The sequence below is a fragment of the Bos javanicus genome, chromosome 17 (genome assembly GCF_032452875.1).
Source record: "Bos javanicus breed banteng chromosome 17, ARS-OSU_banteng_1.0, whole genome shotgun sequence".
Classification (NCBI taxonomy): Eukaryota; Metazoa; Chordata; class Mammalia; order Artiodactyla; family Bovidae; genus Bos; species Bos javanicus.
The window spans coordinates 67981773-67997541 of NC_083884.1; the positions used below are offsets into that span (position 1 = coordinate 67981773).

A 15769-nucleotide genomic window follows, 5' to 3' on the forward strand; every position below is an offset into this window, starting at 1 on the left:
AAGTAAACCCCAGAAACTCCCATGGTGGCACCAGAGGCCTCTGTCTGGATACAGAAGGCCACCTCTGCTGTGCACTGGCAAACATGAGACAGAAGTATATTCATAAGGACAAACTCCAGACCGCAGTCTGTGTTCATTAATGACACGATCCCATGCGTACTGCAGAGAAACCTAGAAAGTGTGGAACACGCAAAGAAAGTGACTCAGATACGGCACTTAAAACCAAGGGAACTCATGCTTTAATAGACACGGAAGTCACAAAGGAAGGCCAAGTGCCTTAGCAATCTCAATAAAAATACCAAGTTCTTTTTACATGGTAAATTTCATAATATAAAAAGTTTAATGCCATCTGGAAACTGTCATTTACAAAAAAAAAAAGTCCACATAGGCCAAGGGTGGCTAACACCGCATACAGGGGCATGAGTGCCACGTGGGGAAGGCATGTGTGCAGGGAGACGTGGCCACGTGTGTCCTTCCACGCGGCCCCTCTGGAGGACCTGGCACAGACGGGGGCCCAGTTCACAAAGCACAGGTACAAGTTCTTTTAGGTAAAAGAACAAAATATGTGATGAAAATTACAGTTTTCACATTCTGCCTACTGACTAAAAGCAAGCCCGATTATCGTGTGGTGGTGTTTTCCCAGCCTGAACTGAAACTAGCGAAGTGACGGTTCTCCTTGTGGCTGGGGTGTGGGACGGGGACTGCTGGGCACCCGCAGTGGCGACCACCTGCCGGCCTCCCCCGGGCAGCCGAGCAGATACGGACGCATGTACGGCGGCGTATGGGCTGGGGACTGTTGCGAGTGGGTGGAGGCAAGAACGTTCTCGTTTCTCTACACGCCAATACCAAACGCATCAGAACGCAAGCTTGAGTGGCTCGCTGTGTCTTGGTAAATGGATTCTGTTAAGATGAGTGAAGTGTGCAGAGCTGCCTGCGTGGCCCACTGGTGAGAAGTAAGATCTACTGCCAGGGTTTGTAGGAGAGGGAGGTTTTATTGCTTGCGTATTTGCGTCTGATGGAGCAGGGGCAGGGGTTCCAGTTTCCTGAGCTGAAAAACAAGTCCTGTCCAATGCCGTCTGCATACAGTGACCCAGCGACCCCTTCCACGTGGGGCGGGGAGCCAAGGACTCCTCCAGGGCCCGTCCCTCCCCTCCACAGGGCTCGGGTTCCCACACACCCCGTCAGTCTGTCCACAGCCTGACGTCCGCTTTCCGAGCCTAGAAACAGAACATGAGCCGGGTGTGTTTCCTGCCATGTGGACCAGGAGTCAGCAAAACGTTTTCATAAGAGGCTCTGTGGACCAAGAGGTAAAAATCACAATATTATGTAGATACTTATATAAATATTTTAAAATGTAAAATCCACTGCTAGCTCTTGGCTGTAAAAATCCAGGCCTCTGACCAGATTTAGCCTGGAGGTCATTTGCCAACCCCTGATCTGTACAAAGAAATCTGCAAATTTTACAATCTCACATAATTTTTAAGTGTATCCTTTTTTCAGGGAAGCCTAAAAAATTCACTTGGATTTTACATCCGTTTCACTTGAATAGAAAACACCAAGACTGACAGTAAACAGAAAGAAGTGGCAATTGGTCTTGATTTTATCATCTTTGCTTTCCTTCACTGAAGCTTATATCCAGGACCCAAAAAAAAATCATATATTCCATTTGGCTTTTGAACATGAAACCTACAACAACAAATGTACTTAGACTAAAACCAAGTCAGGGTCCACGAGTCCTCCCAGCTGGCTTGGTAACCAGGAGAAGCGGTCCGGGTGGTAGGGGGTTGTGCTGGAGGTGGGCACCCGGGGCCGGAGCCCACGAGTCCTCCCAGCTGGCTTGGTAACCAGGAGAAGCGGTCCGGGTGGTAGGGGGTTGTGCTGGAGGTGGGCACCTGGGGCCGGAGCCCACGAGTCCTCCCAGCTGGCTTGGTAACCAGGAGAAGCGGTCTGGGTGGTAGGGGGCTGTGCTGGAGGTGGGCACCCGGGGCCGGAGCCCACGAGTCCTCCCAGCTGGCTTGGTAACCAGGAGAAGCGGTCTGGGTGGTAGGGGGCTGTGCTGGAGGTGGGCACCTGGGGCCGGAGCCCACGAGTCCTCCCAGCTGGCTTGGTAACCAGGAGAAGCGGTCCGGGTGGTAGGGGGCTGTGCTGGAGGTGGGCACCCGGGGCCAGAGCACAGACCGGCCTTTCCTCCGGGGCTCCTTGGCACTTGGGAAAGAGGCTGAGAGGTGCTGAGAAAGGACGAGCCTAACTGTCTACATGCGTGCGGATTCAGAAATTCACTTTTGAGGTTTGTTTCTTGTTATTGAGGACCTGATTTTGCTATCTAAATGCACAGTGCTTATAAGCTTGGCTTTCATTTGCTACATTGGTACTTTATTATCATTTACAAAAGACATAAAGACAGCCTCATAGTTGCTTGCTTCTTGATAAAGTATTTCTCTTCCAGTGTTGGGATCGGGGTTAGGATGGGAGGGACTTCCTTGCTTTTGTCAACATGGCTGTTGGGTTAAACACAAAAAGTTTCTATGACGCAGCTCAGGAGAGTAAGAGAGATTGAGTATATATTATCGAGTATATATTATCTTTCCCTCTTCGCAGAGTACAGTGTGGAATAGACAGGTGGTCAGTGTGTGTGAATCAAGTGAGGCCTCCCCGAGGTTAACCCCCCCGGGTGTCGTCATGAGGCTGCTGCCAGGCCCCGCTGTCCTCTCCCCGTGGCAGGTGTCCTGGGACGAGAGGCTGCTGCCTTCGTGGGATGGACCTTCACAGTGAGGAGGTAGTAAGTAGGATTTCCACTTGAGAATTACCTAAAAGTGGCTTATGTTCTCCAACTGCACTTGGCACTAACATGATTTTCAGCATTTCCTTTCCTTATAAAATAAGTTAGTGGTTACCCCTTCTAGACTGTTCTTTTGTCTCATCCTGGCTGGCGGCAGTATCAGGGAACTATCATAGCTGGAGAAAGAGTCCCTCTTTTCTTTTTTTTTCCCCTGTGACAACACGTTTAAGACCCTCTCTCCTTGTTGAGCAGTAACTCAGAGGTACATATCCCAGCAGAGGGCCGTGCTTCTGAGGCCGTGGACAGTAAGGGTCTGTCCTCAGATCACAGGAACCAGGGGCACCGGTCACACCAAGACGGGGTCACATGCAGTTCACAGGTGGGAGGTGCTGGGACGGTGGGAACCTGGCAGCAGATGTAGATAGGAGGGGTGTTTGAAGCCTGGAGTTGGGAAAAGATAAAATTAAGCAGGAAGTAAAGGGATAGGAGCTGGAAGGCTAGATTCTGGTTAAATCTAGTTAGCCATGAGATTTTTTTCTTTTTTTTTTTTTTGCTATTTTTTTCTTCTAAGGAAACTGAATAATTTCAAACTCCCCCCCCAAAAATTTGATAATTACTTATTGATGACTATTCAAAATTTGACGTTTTAAAAAACTTTTTGAGCTTTTAAAAATAATAGCTATAAATGCAAAGTACTATTGATAACAAAACCAAGTTGTTTATCCATGTACAAAAAAGGTCAGTAATGTTTTAAAAGCACAAAGTTGCATTTTAAATCACAATTGCATAGTTCTAAAATGCCTGGATAGGAGTTACGAAAATTTTCAAGTTTGGTTGACCATGGGGTTCCAAGGACATTTGTAGAGCTCAGGAGAGCAGAGTTCAGGACGGAAGCACTGTTTCCAGGTGAATTATTGCATCGGTTCTATGATGTTACAGTACCGTGAGACCAGAATTGCTACAATTTAATTACAAATCATTGGCATTTTAAAAACTGGTATCCTGTTTTTTGGCAAGTTTATAATAACACTTTCATGTAGAATTCAACTTAGATTTTACGCATCCCACCCCCAACCAGCACCTGAAAGCCTTACGAAAGCTCGTATTCTGTGTATAAAGGTACTGCATTTATACCTCTTAGCAAAATATGTACTCCCTCTCCTCCCCCGCCCCAGAACCTTGACCGTTTTTGTACAAAAGTCCTGTTGAATCGCATCAAAGATGAGAAGAGGGAGCTCACAGGTAAACATTTGGTGATGTGTGTAGAAAATTCCGTGCGCATCCTGTACCAGCTCCACATTAGTCCTGGCTTTTGGTGAATGTGCCCAGAGTCCTCGGGGGCCACCAGCGGGCGGGGCGTCTGGGCGGGCGGCGCATGCAGGGCAGCCGAGTGAGTGCGGAGAGCCCGGCCGGGCCGCTGCGCTCCGGACTGCTGTCGGTGGGCACAGAAGATGCTTTAGCATTTAGAGGAAGGAAAAAATCTTCCTGGGGACAGAAACTTGTAGCCGTTTCCAGAAGGAAGTCTGAGAGGGCGCGTGGGAGCCGGGGCAGGTGGGCGGGCGGGCAGCGGCAGCGTGCTCAGCGAGGTGGTCTCCGTGCGCCAGTGTCCGTTGGGCGGGGCTTTGGGGGGGGGTTCTCCACGTCTCTGCAAAGACAGCTCCTTGAGTTCCAGCTTGTCTGCGCCCTCCTCCTTCTTGTTGTGCCGAGGTGACAAATTCAATAGGCTGAGGACATCTCTCTTGGAAGTCATGGTTCCAGGGGCCCCCCGGAGTATTTTCATTGGTCCCGTGGAGTGCTGGGGTGTGCTCTGCCAGAACATCTTCAGGTTGTGGACGGCCTGCACCTTCTCGTCGATGGCCGCCATCTTCAGCTTGTCGAGGTCGGGGTGGTCGGCGGGGCTGGACCGCGCGGAGCCCGCCGAGGAGTAGGAGAGAGCCGGGGAGGGTGCGCTTCCCGCGGGAGACTGGTGGCCTGAGCTGGGGGACATGTTCCTTGGAGATTTGGAGATGTGAGCGCTGTAGGGGGAGCTGGGGTACTTCAGCTTGAAGAGAGGCTGGTCGCTCAGGGAGGTCTGCGAGTCGGAGCCAGGCGACGGCCGGCCGCTGTGCTGGCTCGGGCTGTCTTTGGCGGACGCCTCGGAGGCGGTGGGGCTGCTGTACCCCGAGCTCACCTTGGGGAGGGAGGAGCTCCTGGCTGGGGGCTTTGGTTTGATGGTGACCGGCGACGACGACGACGCCTGGCTCTTCTGGTGGGAGAGGGTGGGCCTGCTGAAGGCGCTGGTTTCGGAGGCTCGGAAGACGGCAGCGTTGTTGGGCACAGAGATGCCATCTTCAGAACTGGCGCCCTGACCGCCACCCCTCTGAAGACGCTCCACTGCCATGAGATGGCTTTGTGTCTCCTCGAGAATCTTCTGCGCCAGCTCTTGAGGGTCAAGCTTCGAGTTACTTTCTTCTTGGGACTTCACGGTACTATCTGTTTCTGTGCTCGACTGGTCTGATTCTCCCGTATCTGAACTTGCTAGTTTTCCAACTTTCTGGAAGGGTGAGTTTGGGCTGGGAATCAGAGTCATTTTAACGGGAGAGTTTGGAGTGCTTGAGCTCACCGAGACTTTGACGCCGCCCGCTGTCCCCACGAGGGACTGCTTGTGGTCGGGTGAGAAGCCCGTCGGTGGGTCCTCCTGGGAGGCCGCCAAGGGCTCTGTGCTAATGATGGAGAACCCCTCGTACTCCTCCTCGTCCTTGGCGCCTGCAGGGCGGGCGGGCGGGGACAGTGGGCTCCGGGGCAGGGCAGCGCGCGGGGGGTAGGTGTTCTTGGACCGCTCGTAGTCCTGCCGTCCCCGAGGGACCGCGCCTTCTGACCCCCCGTCAGGCTTGGAGACGAAGCTCATGGAGGAGGCGATGGAGCTCAGGCTGTACACAGAGATGGCGTCTGAGGCTATGCTCTCTGCCCCGGTCGGGGAGAAAGGAGGGTGCTGGTAGCCCAGGGGCAGAGCGTTGGAGACAGACTGGGCCGAGGCCAGCGACTCCAGGGAGGACGAGCTGTCCAGGCTGAGGCGCTTGGGCAGCTCGGTGGAATCTACGACAAAGGAGCACAGTTAGAATTCTCTGTGGTGCTGACTTCTTTCACAAGCATCCTCATATGCATAGAAGCTAGAGTTATACACAACCTGAATTCGTCTCAAGCCTGGAAAACAGTCCTGTGGGAAGAGGTAAGTCTCATGCTGGGGACAGAAACAGGAGGGGCCCCGGTGCTGCAGACCCGCCAGCAGGCCCACCCCCACTTGCTCCCTATCTCCCGAGGCCCCGCAGCCACGCCCCGCTCGGTGGCGCCCCTGCCCGAACCCTCACCCGCCGTCCCTTCCAGCTGCAGCTGCATCACCCCACATCCCAGCACCCTCCTCCCGCCTGCTCAGAACCCGCTCCAGGCAGGCTTCTGTCTCCCCAGCTCATGTAAAGGTCACCAGTGGTCACCGCCAAACTTGGCATTCACTGCCCGCTTCTGCACAGATCACACCCGGCTCTTGGGTACTGAACCTTCCCCGGCCCTGCCCCGTCTGTGACCTTGACCCCAGGAGGGCCCACAGGACAGTCCTGTTCGCCTGAGCCCTGTGGGCACGTCAGTGTCTCCACTCTGGACTCGTCTGACCAGCTGCCTACGAACATGTCCAAGAGGGAGCACAGACCAGTCCTGCCACCTTCACCATCTCGGCGAAGGCAGCCCAGCCTGGCAGCTGTCACCTCTGACCCCTCTGAGCACGTTTGTCAGCAGGCTTTGCCGGTTGCCGTCAAGCCTTGACGCCATTAGCGCCCGCATTCAGCCTCACTCTGCCCCTTTAGGGGGCAGGCTTGCCCCAGGGTCTGAAAACCGCCCTGCAGGCCAGCTCTGGGTACCACCCCTCCCGCGGCACCTCTCCTCCGATGCCACCTGCACTCCCTCGTCCCTTAATTTCCTCGTCTGACATGTATTGTACGTGTGCACACCATAAGCTGAGGTCCAGCAGAACAGGGAGCTTGTTTTTTGAACGTTCCCTGACATACAGCAGACATTCACTCAATTCTTCCCCTTCCCAAACCATACCCAGGGCCGTGCCTGTAGCTCCTAGGAGCCGCGAGGCACTCTTACCGAAGAGCGCGAGCAGGGCCTGGAGCGCAAAGTGCATGGTCCGTCGGTTGGCTTGTTTCCCGGTTTTCAGGATTACTTCCTCCTGACCGACCTCACAGAGATCAAAACCTAGAGAAACAAAGACCATAAACACCTGCTGCTTTGAGGAAGATTCCCGGGCCTGAAAAGGGTGTGCACTCTAGGGCTTCTCACCCTGTCCTGGGGAACCTGTGCAGACTCCTCGGAAAGCCCTGCCTGTACATCGGTCAAGAGAATGTCAGTCACGGGGACTCATGGGCGCTGCGCCCCTCACACCCACGCAGGGGGCTCCCCTGACCGCTGTCCTTCCACAGAGAGCTGGCTGCTGCCCTGCCCTCTCCAGAGAGGAGCTGGGGGTAGTAAGGCTCGCTGACACTTGTCTCCATTCTTTTGCAGGACAGTTCACTTAAAGACTGTCGAGGACAAACACTGGCTCCTCTGTTCGACCGGACATTTAAAGCTGGTGCAGGAGAAGGTGGGAAATTTGCAAGGACAGTGTCTCTGCGCGTGGGTACGGTCTGCCCCAAGGGCTCTGAGACGAGCTTCTCCGATGCTGCAGAATCTGCTCTGGGCTGGAGCGCCCACCAGGGACTCACTCTGCCCCGCCGGAGCCGCCAGGGAGCAGCCCCAAGTCTAATAAGACCCAGCGCAGGCACAACAAAGGCCGGGCGGCTGCCTAACGAGCTGTTGCCGCAGCACTCAGACTCATCGGGGCCATGACGGAGGCAGCCAGCAGGTAAGGGCTTAGGGCCTAAGGGACTCGGCTCAGAACGTCTTCACTTAACCTCCCAGCAGATCACTGAGCTCTGCTTCAAATAGTGTGGACACTTGGGGCCAGCAGCAGCCCGGCGCTCCCAGGCCCTTTCCCGCCTCACCTCAGTGTTCCCACAGCAGGGACCCCAGCGCCAGATGAGAAACCTGTCTTTTTTATTCTTGTAATTCCTGTGTTGGGTCTGGGAACTGGACTCAATAGAGGTGCCTTGAACTCAGCATTCTGGTTGCTATTGGAGATTTCCCCCTCTGAACTCAAAAGTAAACAGACCCTGAAACCAACAGGAAGGTCTCAGAGAACTCAGCACTTAGAAAATGCGTGACTAATAACGTTTTAGTTTAGAATCCGCTATCAAGGGGACTTGAACTGGTTGTCCCAACAGAACTGAGTTCTCTAAATAAGCCACAGCCTGTGACTTGCTGAGGGCTGGAGGGGGTAGTTCTCCCGACTCGCCCTGGAGTATCAGTGGGATTCAGAAAGTAGAGGAGCATCAACAAAAAGCACCCAGGACCCCAGCCTGAGAGCGTGCCGTGGGAGGACAGGAGCTGCTCCTCCTCACAGAAAGATCTCGGCTCCGGTCTTGCCTCACCTGCGGCCTCATACGAGTGAGACCATCCTGGGTGTGGAGCTGGTCCTTCTCACCCCTGCTCCACTTGCTCGTGACTATGCTTACTAGACATAAATGTACTGTGTTTATACCAAGAAGGCTATGGTCCTTCTTGGAAACTAGCAAATAATAAGAATCTTAAAAGACCTCAGAGTACCTACTGCCAGGGGATTTGGAACCCCTGTGGGGTTGTGTGGGTTCCCTCTTTGCCTCCAAAGACAGGTGGAAGCCCCCAAGTTGAGATGGGCTGGGAAGGGTCATCCAAATGGGCTAGAAAAGGCTCCCAGGCTTCCTGTGCGGGAGGAACATTCCCACAAGGCATCAGATCCCCACTCCCTCAGACTAAAAACCAAGGGCCTCCCACCAGTGTCTCGACCCCAGGATCTGCCTCAGGCTCTTCCCTCAGCCTGGACCTCTCCTCCACAGGCTCTGGGCCTGCAAGGCTCCTGCCCGTCTCTGTGACCCTGATGCTTCTGTCTGTGCTGGGGTTCCTCACTTCTGAGCTGCTCCCCTTAGGCTGCATCTTTCTGTGTGTCTGTCTGTCCCCTCTGGTATGAAAGCTCTCTTAAGAGCAGGACCTTCGGTCCTGTGCTCACTGCTGCCTCCCCCATGCCTGCGACAGGACGGCACAGCCTCTCAGGGTGATTTAGCAGCAGATGCGCCTGCAGTGAGGAGACGGCAGTGGTGCTGGGAGCTGCCTCAACTGGCTCTCAGCGCTGAAGCAGCAAGAGCGTCCTGACTGAAGGAGGATCTTGCAACAGGCCGTCCTAGGTTTCTGTGGTCAGTCAAAGGCAGTTTCAATTGTATTTTCTCTCTGACAAGTCTGAGTAGCCAGTGACAGAGCCCGATGTTGAAATCATGACAGTTTTCCTTAGGCTGTAGTCACGGCTTGACTCCCAGCAGTACTGCAATCCAGCAGATTCATCTTAACATGATGACTCCGAGCGCAAGGAGGAAACCACCGTGTAGGGAATGGGGGCAGCCGCAAGGCCGTCTGGGAGCTGTGCTGAAGCACCAGCCCTCACATTAGCCACTGAGTAATAAACACGGCAACAACGCTAAGACCCGAGAGTCTACCAATGCCACCCAACAGAAACTAGGAGGGAAACAGGTTAAAAAGAAAGGTAGAAGGAAAGGAGCCCCTTCGAGGACGCGGGCCTACCTAGAGCCGCCAGGAACTCGTGGCAGCCGGGGAGCCGCCACAGCTGGACGCTGATGGAGACCTGGATGGGCGCCGAGGCGAAGTCCTGCTCCTTCTCGCCGGCCTGCAGCTGCACCAGCACCTGGTGGAGCTGAGGGGGAGAGCGTCAGCCTGCGCCTGCCGGGCGCCCAAGCTGCCCGCGCGGGCACGGCACCTAGCAACCTCCTGTGTGCGCAGCGCCTCACGTTCTTTGCACGGGGCCTCTGTGCCTGCTGCCCTCTGTCCTCTCCATGGGAGCAGGGGGGCTCGGGGCGAGAGGAGGGGCAGGGGGCTCCCAGACACCTGCTGAGTGTGAGCACTCCCCCCAGGGCTGCTGGCCTGCCGTTCTGAGGGAACTTGAAAGGTCAGATCCAGAGCAGAGCGGGCGGAGCCGGAAAGGGAGCCAGAGCCTGGGCTGGGGCGGACCTGAGCCAGCAGCGCGGGGGTGGGGCGGGCGGGTCGAGGGGCTCACCTGAGGACAGTGCTACTTAGAGTGGTACTCACCATTCCAACCATATTTTTAACAGCCTTCGGCCAGCAGAGTATAAGAAAAAGAGAGAAAGAAAGAGAAGAGAGTTTAGACTCAAGCACAGGTTGTTATGCACCACAAGCTGATCACTGCTGTAGGAAGCACCACACGGGCTGGCTCTGACCCGGCGGGCAGCGGAGAGGAGCGAGAGTCAGCAGGGACACAGGAGAAGGCGCAGCCACACCCGCCAGACGCCCCAGAGGTCGCCGCCTGCCCTTCCTCACCAGGACGGGGCACAGGACCGCGGGCCCTCGTGGCCACTCCAAAGCAGAGTCTCCAATTCGAGTGGCTCAGAAGTGCCTGCCGTCCCGGGGCAGGGGCTGTGGAGGTCCCCGTGCTGCCACCCAAAGCAAGAAAGTAAGCAGTTGGCTCCGATGCTCAGCCTCACCCTGCACACGTGCCTCTAGCCTTTTCTCTTGGAAGAGCACAGGCTTGTAGCCCTGAAGTGTCTTCCTGATTCTCCCCAACAAGCAGATCCTAACACTTATTACAAAATGAGCAGAAACTCACGATCAGTGAGCTATGCTCCGAATCAGGGTGGAAACCACCCAGGCAGCGGGGGGAGAGGTGCCAGGGCTGAACCCTCGAAGGAGCAGCTTATTTCCAGATAAACAGCTCCACTAAAAGGAAATCTGCTGATAAAGACCTACTAATGTATATTACTTTGTCAAATTATTACACTTCAGAAAACCACTCCATCCTCTTCAGGGGTCACTACATTGTCACCAGAGGGTTGTTCCAGACCCGCACAGGCCAAGAGGAAGATCTGAAGCTCGGTGGCCAATTCGAGAACGGCCTACATGATGCCAAGGGCTAGAATCCTCCAGTTCTCTAAATTAGATCTACTTTCTCCTAAAAGAAAGCACTTCGTGAAAAACCCGCTAAGCAGTATCTTCCATGAGAGGTGACTGTTCACCACCGCCTCAGCGGTGGTTTTGTTTCAGGCAAGGGTCATGCTCTGACCTGAGAATAAGTACAGGAACACCTGCTGGCTTGGGGCGGTGGTGGTCAGGGGTGCCCAGTGCAGGAGGCCACTGGATGCAGAGGTCAGGAAGAGCCCTGAGACCACAGGGGACTGGGGCCCCTTGGGCGTCCTCTGAGGCCCTAGTGCTGTTGGCACTCAGCGCCCAGAGAGGGCCTGAAAACCAGCTTCTCCGTGCTGGCCGATGTACCCCAGCACTTGCCTCTCCCTCAAATCCCGAGGGCTGAGCTTCCTGTCAGGGTCGGAGCTCTGTCCCCCAGTGTGGCCCAGCCCCCAGGCTCCGCTTTCTGCTGGACTCACCCGGCTGATGAGCTGCTCGCCTGTCTCCGAGGCCGTGATGAGCTTGCAGAGGGCTTGGAGGGCAGGGTTGGGCAGACCTACAGCGAGGAGGAGGCGGCGTCATCTGGAGGGGCACACTGCACCCACAGTCTGCACCTTCCCAGGGGAATGCACCCCGAACGCTCAGCTTTGCTCCCGTTTTCAAAAGCTCAGCACAGCCAGACAGTGTGTCCAAGTCCCAGCTGGATGCTCTCTGAGAAGGGCAGCTGGAGGCTGCACGTGGTCACCCCAGGACCCTGACTGGTCGCTCAGGCAGCATCACCCCCTGCCAAGCGATGCAAGAAGGGGAGCCCTGTGACCATGTCACCCTGGGTTCAGCCACAGGGCTCTGTCAGGCCCGAAGCTGCGGACAAAACATTTGAGCCGTTGCTGTCCACCCCGCAAGGGGTAGAGCTGGGGGTCACAGATGGAAGCACCAGGCCGGAGGAGTCTGTGTCGGGGACTCCGGAGACCCCGGCTCCTCCCCGTCCAAGAGCGGCGGGGACCACAGCCCCCCACCCTGCACCTGCTGCCGGCCGAGGCTCACCCAGCAGGGACTGGACGGTGCTGCTGCACTGCTGGAGCCGGTCGCCCGGGTCGGAGGTTGGGAAGAAGACGGCCGCTGGCAGGCCGCTGGCCGGGGGGTCCAGCCGGAAGCCCACAGCGGTGAGGAGGGCCTGCCAGCCAGGGATGCCGCCCACTTTGTTCTCCACGCTCTGCTGGGACGTGTACATGGCGTTGCGCTGCCCGTTCTGAATGCGCTGCAGCGACTTCTCCACCTGCGGGGGAAGAGGGTGAGGCGCTGCTCTGGGCAGGGGTGGGGACCCTGGTTTCTCTCCAGGTGGCTTCGGAGGAACACACAGCCAGTGTGGGGAGCGGTGTGGGGCTCACGGCCACACCCAGGCCTGAGGGCCACACAGCAGCAGCCAGCGCCCCGCAAGGGAGGGACCGCCACTCTCAAGAGCCAGCGAGGGCTGGGGGTTCCGAAGAGTCCTGGCCCTTCCCTAACGTGGCTCCGGGCTCTGGGTGCCTCCATGCACATGTGAGATCTGTCTGGAAACCCATCTCCTGCCCGGGGCCTGCCCCAAACCCTGCAGGCTGACTGCCCGTCACCAGGATGAGCCCTCAGGCCTTCAGGACCCCGCACACACGAGGAAGTGCCCTCACTGGGCCTGTGTCCCCCAGGCCTCCGACTCCTCTGCCTGCGGCACTGACCTCTGGACTTTGTCCCGCACGTTCCGGGCCCACCAGGTAACAACCAGCCCCTCAGCTCTCCAGGAGCCTCCACGGCGCCTGCAGCAGCCACATACCTTCCCTTGGCCCCTTGACTCCGAGGGAAGCATCAGTTGGTCCTAAGATGTCCCCTGCCCTGCGCTCCCCTGGCGGGGACAGAGCACTGTCCAGGACACCCCCAGAGTACAACCCGCAGGTGCTGGGGGATTCCCCGGCTGCCCCGTCGTCAGGACTCTGTGCTCCCACTGCCTTGGGCCCAGGTTCAACCCCTGTGAGGGCACTGGGCTCCCACGAGCTGCGCAGCACAACAGAAAGTAAGAGAAGAATAGACAGCATCGCGTCTGGAGGCACCCTGAGTGTATCCAAGGTTTAAAAACAAAACCCTTTGTCAGGTAAACCTACTTTTAGGAACTGTACAATTGTGATTCACAAGTCCAAACTATAGGGAATTCCCTGTAGTTAGGGCTCTGCACTCCCCCTGCAGGGGCAGGGGTTCAGTCCCTCATCAGGGAAGTGACGCGTGCCGCAAGGTACAGCCAAAAAGGAAAAACCGCGGGACGCTGGCGGCTGACATCACAGGTAGGAGGAAACGTGAGTTCCCGGGCAGGACAGACGGGCAGCCAGCTGCTGTCCCTTGTGCTGGGCAGGCCCTGGAGACACTGTCTGCTGGGTTGGTAGGGAAGGACTGGTGAATTCGACCCATGGGCCCTACACTCATCCCCAAAGATGAAGCCGAGAAAGAGGTGAGAATCCTGGATGAACTTGAGGGGCCCTGAGGCTGGATTCTGGCCCTGGGAGGCAGTGCCAACACCTACAGCAGGAAGGGGGGCACAGCCTGCCAGTGTCCTGGTGCTGAGCAACTTTAAGTTCAGCTTGCAGGCACAGGTTAAAAGAAGAGACCTTTGTAGAAGGTCTCCCCCAAATTCTCAAAGCTTTTGAGTGCATCTACCCAGTGGGTTGGGGGTGCTTCCTTGTGTCCGGCCCGAGACACAAGGCCCGTGGGTCGAATTCACCAGTCCTGCCCTACCTACCTAGCAGACTGTCCCTAGCAGCACAAGGGACAGAGGTCAGCCTCCAGCAGTTTTGTTCACATACTGACTTCTTTAAAGTCGGAGAAAACCTTCAGACAGACCTGAGTAAGAAGAGTCTGTGGCTGACCCATCACTGGAGCCTGCCCAGGCCCCTGGGCCATGCCCCCTGGCCAAGGCCGTGTCCACTCCAGGACCCCAGGAGAAGCCTTCGCCAGTTCTCCCCTCCTCAGCACCTCTGAGGTGCCAGGTGCCCATGGGGGAGTGTGGGCCTTGGATTTGCAATGAGCGTGGATGTGGTGGGGACTTCCCTGGTGGCTCAGTGGTAAAGAATCCGCCTGCCACCCCTGGGTCGGGACGACCTGCTGGAGGAGGAAACAGCAACCCATGCCTGAGCAGCCCCATGGACAGAGGAGCCGGGAGGCTACAGTCCATGGGGTCGCAAAGTCGGACACAACCGAGCGACTAAACAATAATGACGGCTGCAGTGTAGGTTGCTGCCGTGTGCTGGACAGCGCCTGGTCTTTCTGGCAGAATTCCAAGGAGGCTAAGAATTCTAAATTATTTGAAACTGCCTCTAGGTTATCAAGATGAAAAGGTGGAACAAGTTTCATGTTACTCCTGGCTTGGTTTGCAACCTTTCAGTTCTGTAGACAATGGCTTGGGGACTCTGACTGTGTTGTCGCCAAGAGCAGGGTCAGACTTGAGCTCTTCCAGCTGACTTTAGGAAGAGGCCAGTATCCTCTAATTATACCAGCTCTCAGCTATGGGGACCCTGTTGGGTGCCAGCTACTCACCTTTTCTCTAGCCCTCAAGGTAACCTTGAAAAGGTACATTTTTATCTGCTTCCACTCGCAGCTGAGGCTCAGAGAGCAAGGTCATTTGCATAAAGCCACATGACTGGAAGTGGCTGTGGTCAGGCCTTACTTCAGAATCCCACTCGGCCGCCCCTCCAGGGTCTGGGCGAGGATGGTGAGCCATAGGTGACCACCCACCATGCCCACCGCTAGGACCAAGTGACTTGATCCACAGACATCGGGGACAAAGTCCCCTCCATCTGCTCACCCCCTGCCCCCGCTGCCGCGGGACCCCCAGCCTTACTGCTGCTCGAGCACCACAGCCGCTTCCCCGAGGGTCCCGCGCCCCTTACCAGGTGCAGCAGCACGCGCAGGGCGTCCCGCGCGCGCTCCGGGTGCTGGAGGATCTCGGTGAGGGCCTGACCGATGAGCGAAGAGGGACTGTTGAGCTTCACATCGCTGCCGATAAGCATGAACCCTGTGAGGACATGGAAGCACCTCAGGGCGGTCCCTCCCCAGCCCAGCTTGTACGCAGACAGAGCAGGGCCTTCCCAGGATAGCTGCTCCAGGGGCTGGACCGGGGCAGCTATGCACAGGTAGCTTGACACACCCCACCTCCGCTTTAAGAAGCGACGCTGTCTGCTGGGCAAGCTGCTCAGGAAGGTGCCTTTGCGCTCCTGCTGTGCTGCCCTTTTTTCCCTGAAATTCACTGGTGTCTGCTGGAATGGAGGAGCGGTGTGCTCGACTCCTCAAGTTATCAGAGGAGGGGACAGGAGGCGGTTCTCCCCCAGACAAGCTCCCCCCAGGGCTGGGGGGAGCCACACATCCGCCCTCCTCCTGCTTCCCCAGCACCCACTTCTGTGAGTGGGGCCTGGGCCTGGGGGAGGCACCGCAGAGCAGCTCTAGGAGCTCTAGCTCCTGCCCCGAGTAACGGGGGGAAGGGCTTCTAAGAATGAATGCACCAAGGCTGTTTTTAAGTCTGACGGCAGCATCATTAAACACCATTTCCCCCAAAACAAAGTTGGCTTTTCTGCTGTCACTGAAACTAAGCTGTGACCAAACACCACTTCCACGAGCACCCTGACAAGTTTGGGAAGGGGTCCAGTCAGGACTACGGCCAAGCACAGGGCTGGGTCCCCACAAACCCTGCAATACTCTGTGGGACCTTTTAGGGGCTATTTTTAAACATAAATGAATGGTGTATTTTTTGCCATTAAAACAATAAAGTGTAAATGTTTGAGAACAATATTTTTGGTGTTCCTGTTTTAGGAATCACTGCAGCATGGGTAGGATTGTGGCTCAGCTAGTAAAGAATCCACCTGCAATGCAGGAGACCTGGGTTCAATCCCTGGGTTGGGAAGATCCCCTGGAGAAGGGAAAGGCTACCCATTCCAGTATTCTGGC

General features: G+C 56.3%; 2 protein-coding genes across 9 annotated transcripts in view; one reads left to right on the top strand and one right to left on the bottom strand.

Annotated features, from left to right (window-relative positions):
- The window catches only part of LOC133229032 (WAS/WASL-interacting protein family member 3-like), an 81873-nt gene extending 66260 nt beyond the window's left edge, over nucleotides 1–15613 (top strand). Inside the window, exons 4-6 of one of the 4 annotated variants that reach the window (XR_009730458.1) lie at nucleotides 1197–1307; nucleotides 7316–7655; nucleotides 10006–15613. The gene's annotated coding sequence lies outside the window, so the exon portion shown is untranslated. Of the gene's footprint in view, nucleotides 1–1196; nucleotides 1308–2598; nucleotides 3346–7315 lie in introns of those variants that run through there. The other 3 variants (XR_009730456.1, XR_009730457.1, XM_061385228.1) reach the window with 3 other exon arrangements.
- TTC28 (tetratricopeptide repeat domain 28) overlaps nucleotides 217–15769 on the bottom strand; it is a 578341-nt gene continuing 562788 nt past the window's right edge. For 3 of the 5 annotated variants that reach the window (XM_061385219.1, XM_061385222.1, XM_061385221.1), the window contains 7 exons: nucleotides 14719–14843; nucleotides 11855–12086; nucleotides 11290–11366; nucleotides 9983–10006; nucleotides 9461–9590; nucleotides 6902–7009; nucleotides 217–5854 (listed from right to left, as the gene is read on the bottom strand). In XM_061385219.1, the coding sequence (XP_061241203.1) occupies nucleotides 4236–5854; nucleotides 6902–7009; nucleotides 9461–9590; nucleotides 9983–10006; nucleotides 11290–11366; nucleotides 11855–12086; nucleotides 14719–14843 (2315 nt within the window). In that variant the 3' untranslated portion in view covers nucleotides 217–4235. The remainder of the gene's footprint in view (nucleotides 5855–6901; nucleotides 7010–9460; nucleotides 9591–9982; nucleotides 10007–11289; nucleotides 11367–11854; nucleotides 12087–14718; nucleotides 14844–15769) is intronic. The other 2 variants (XM_061385220.1, XM_061385223.1) reach the window with 1 other exon arrangement.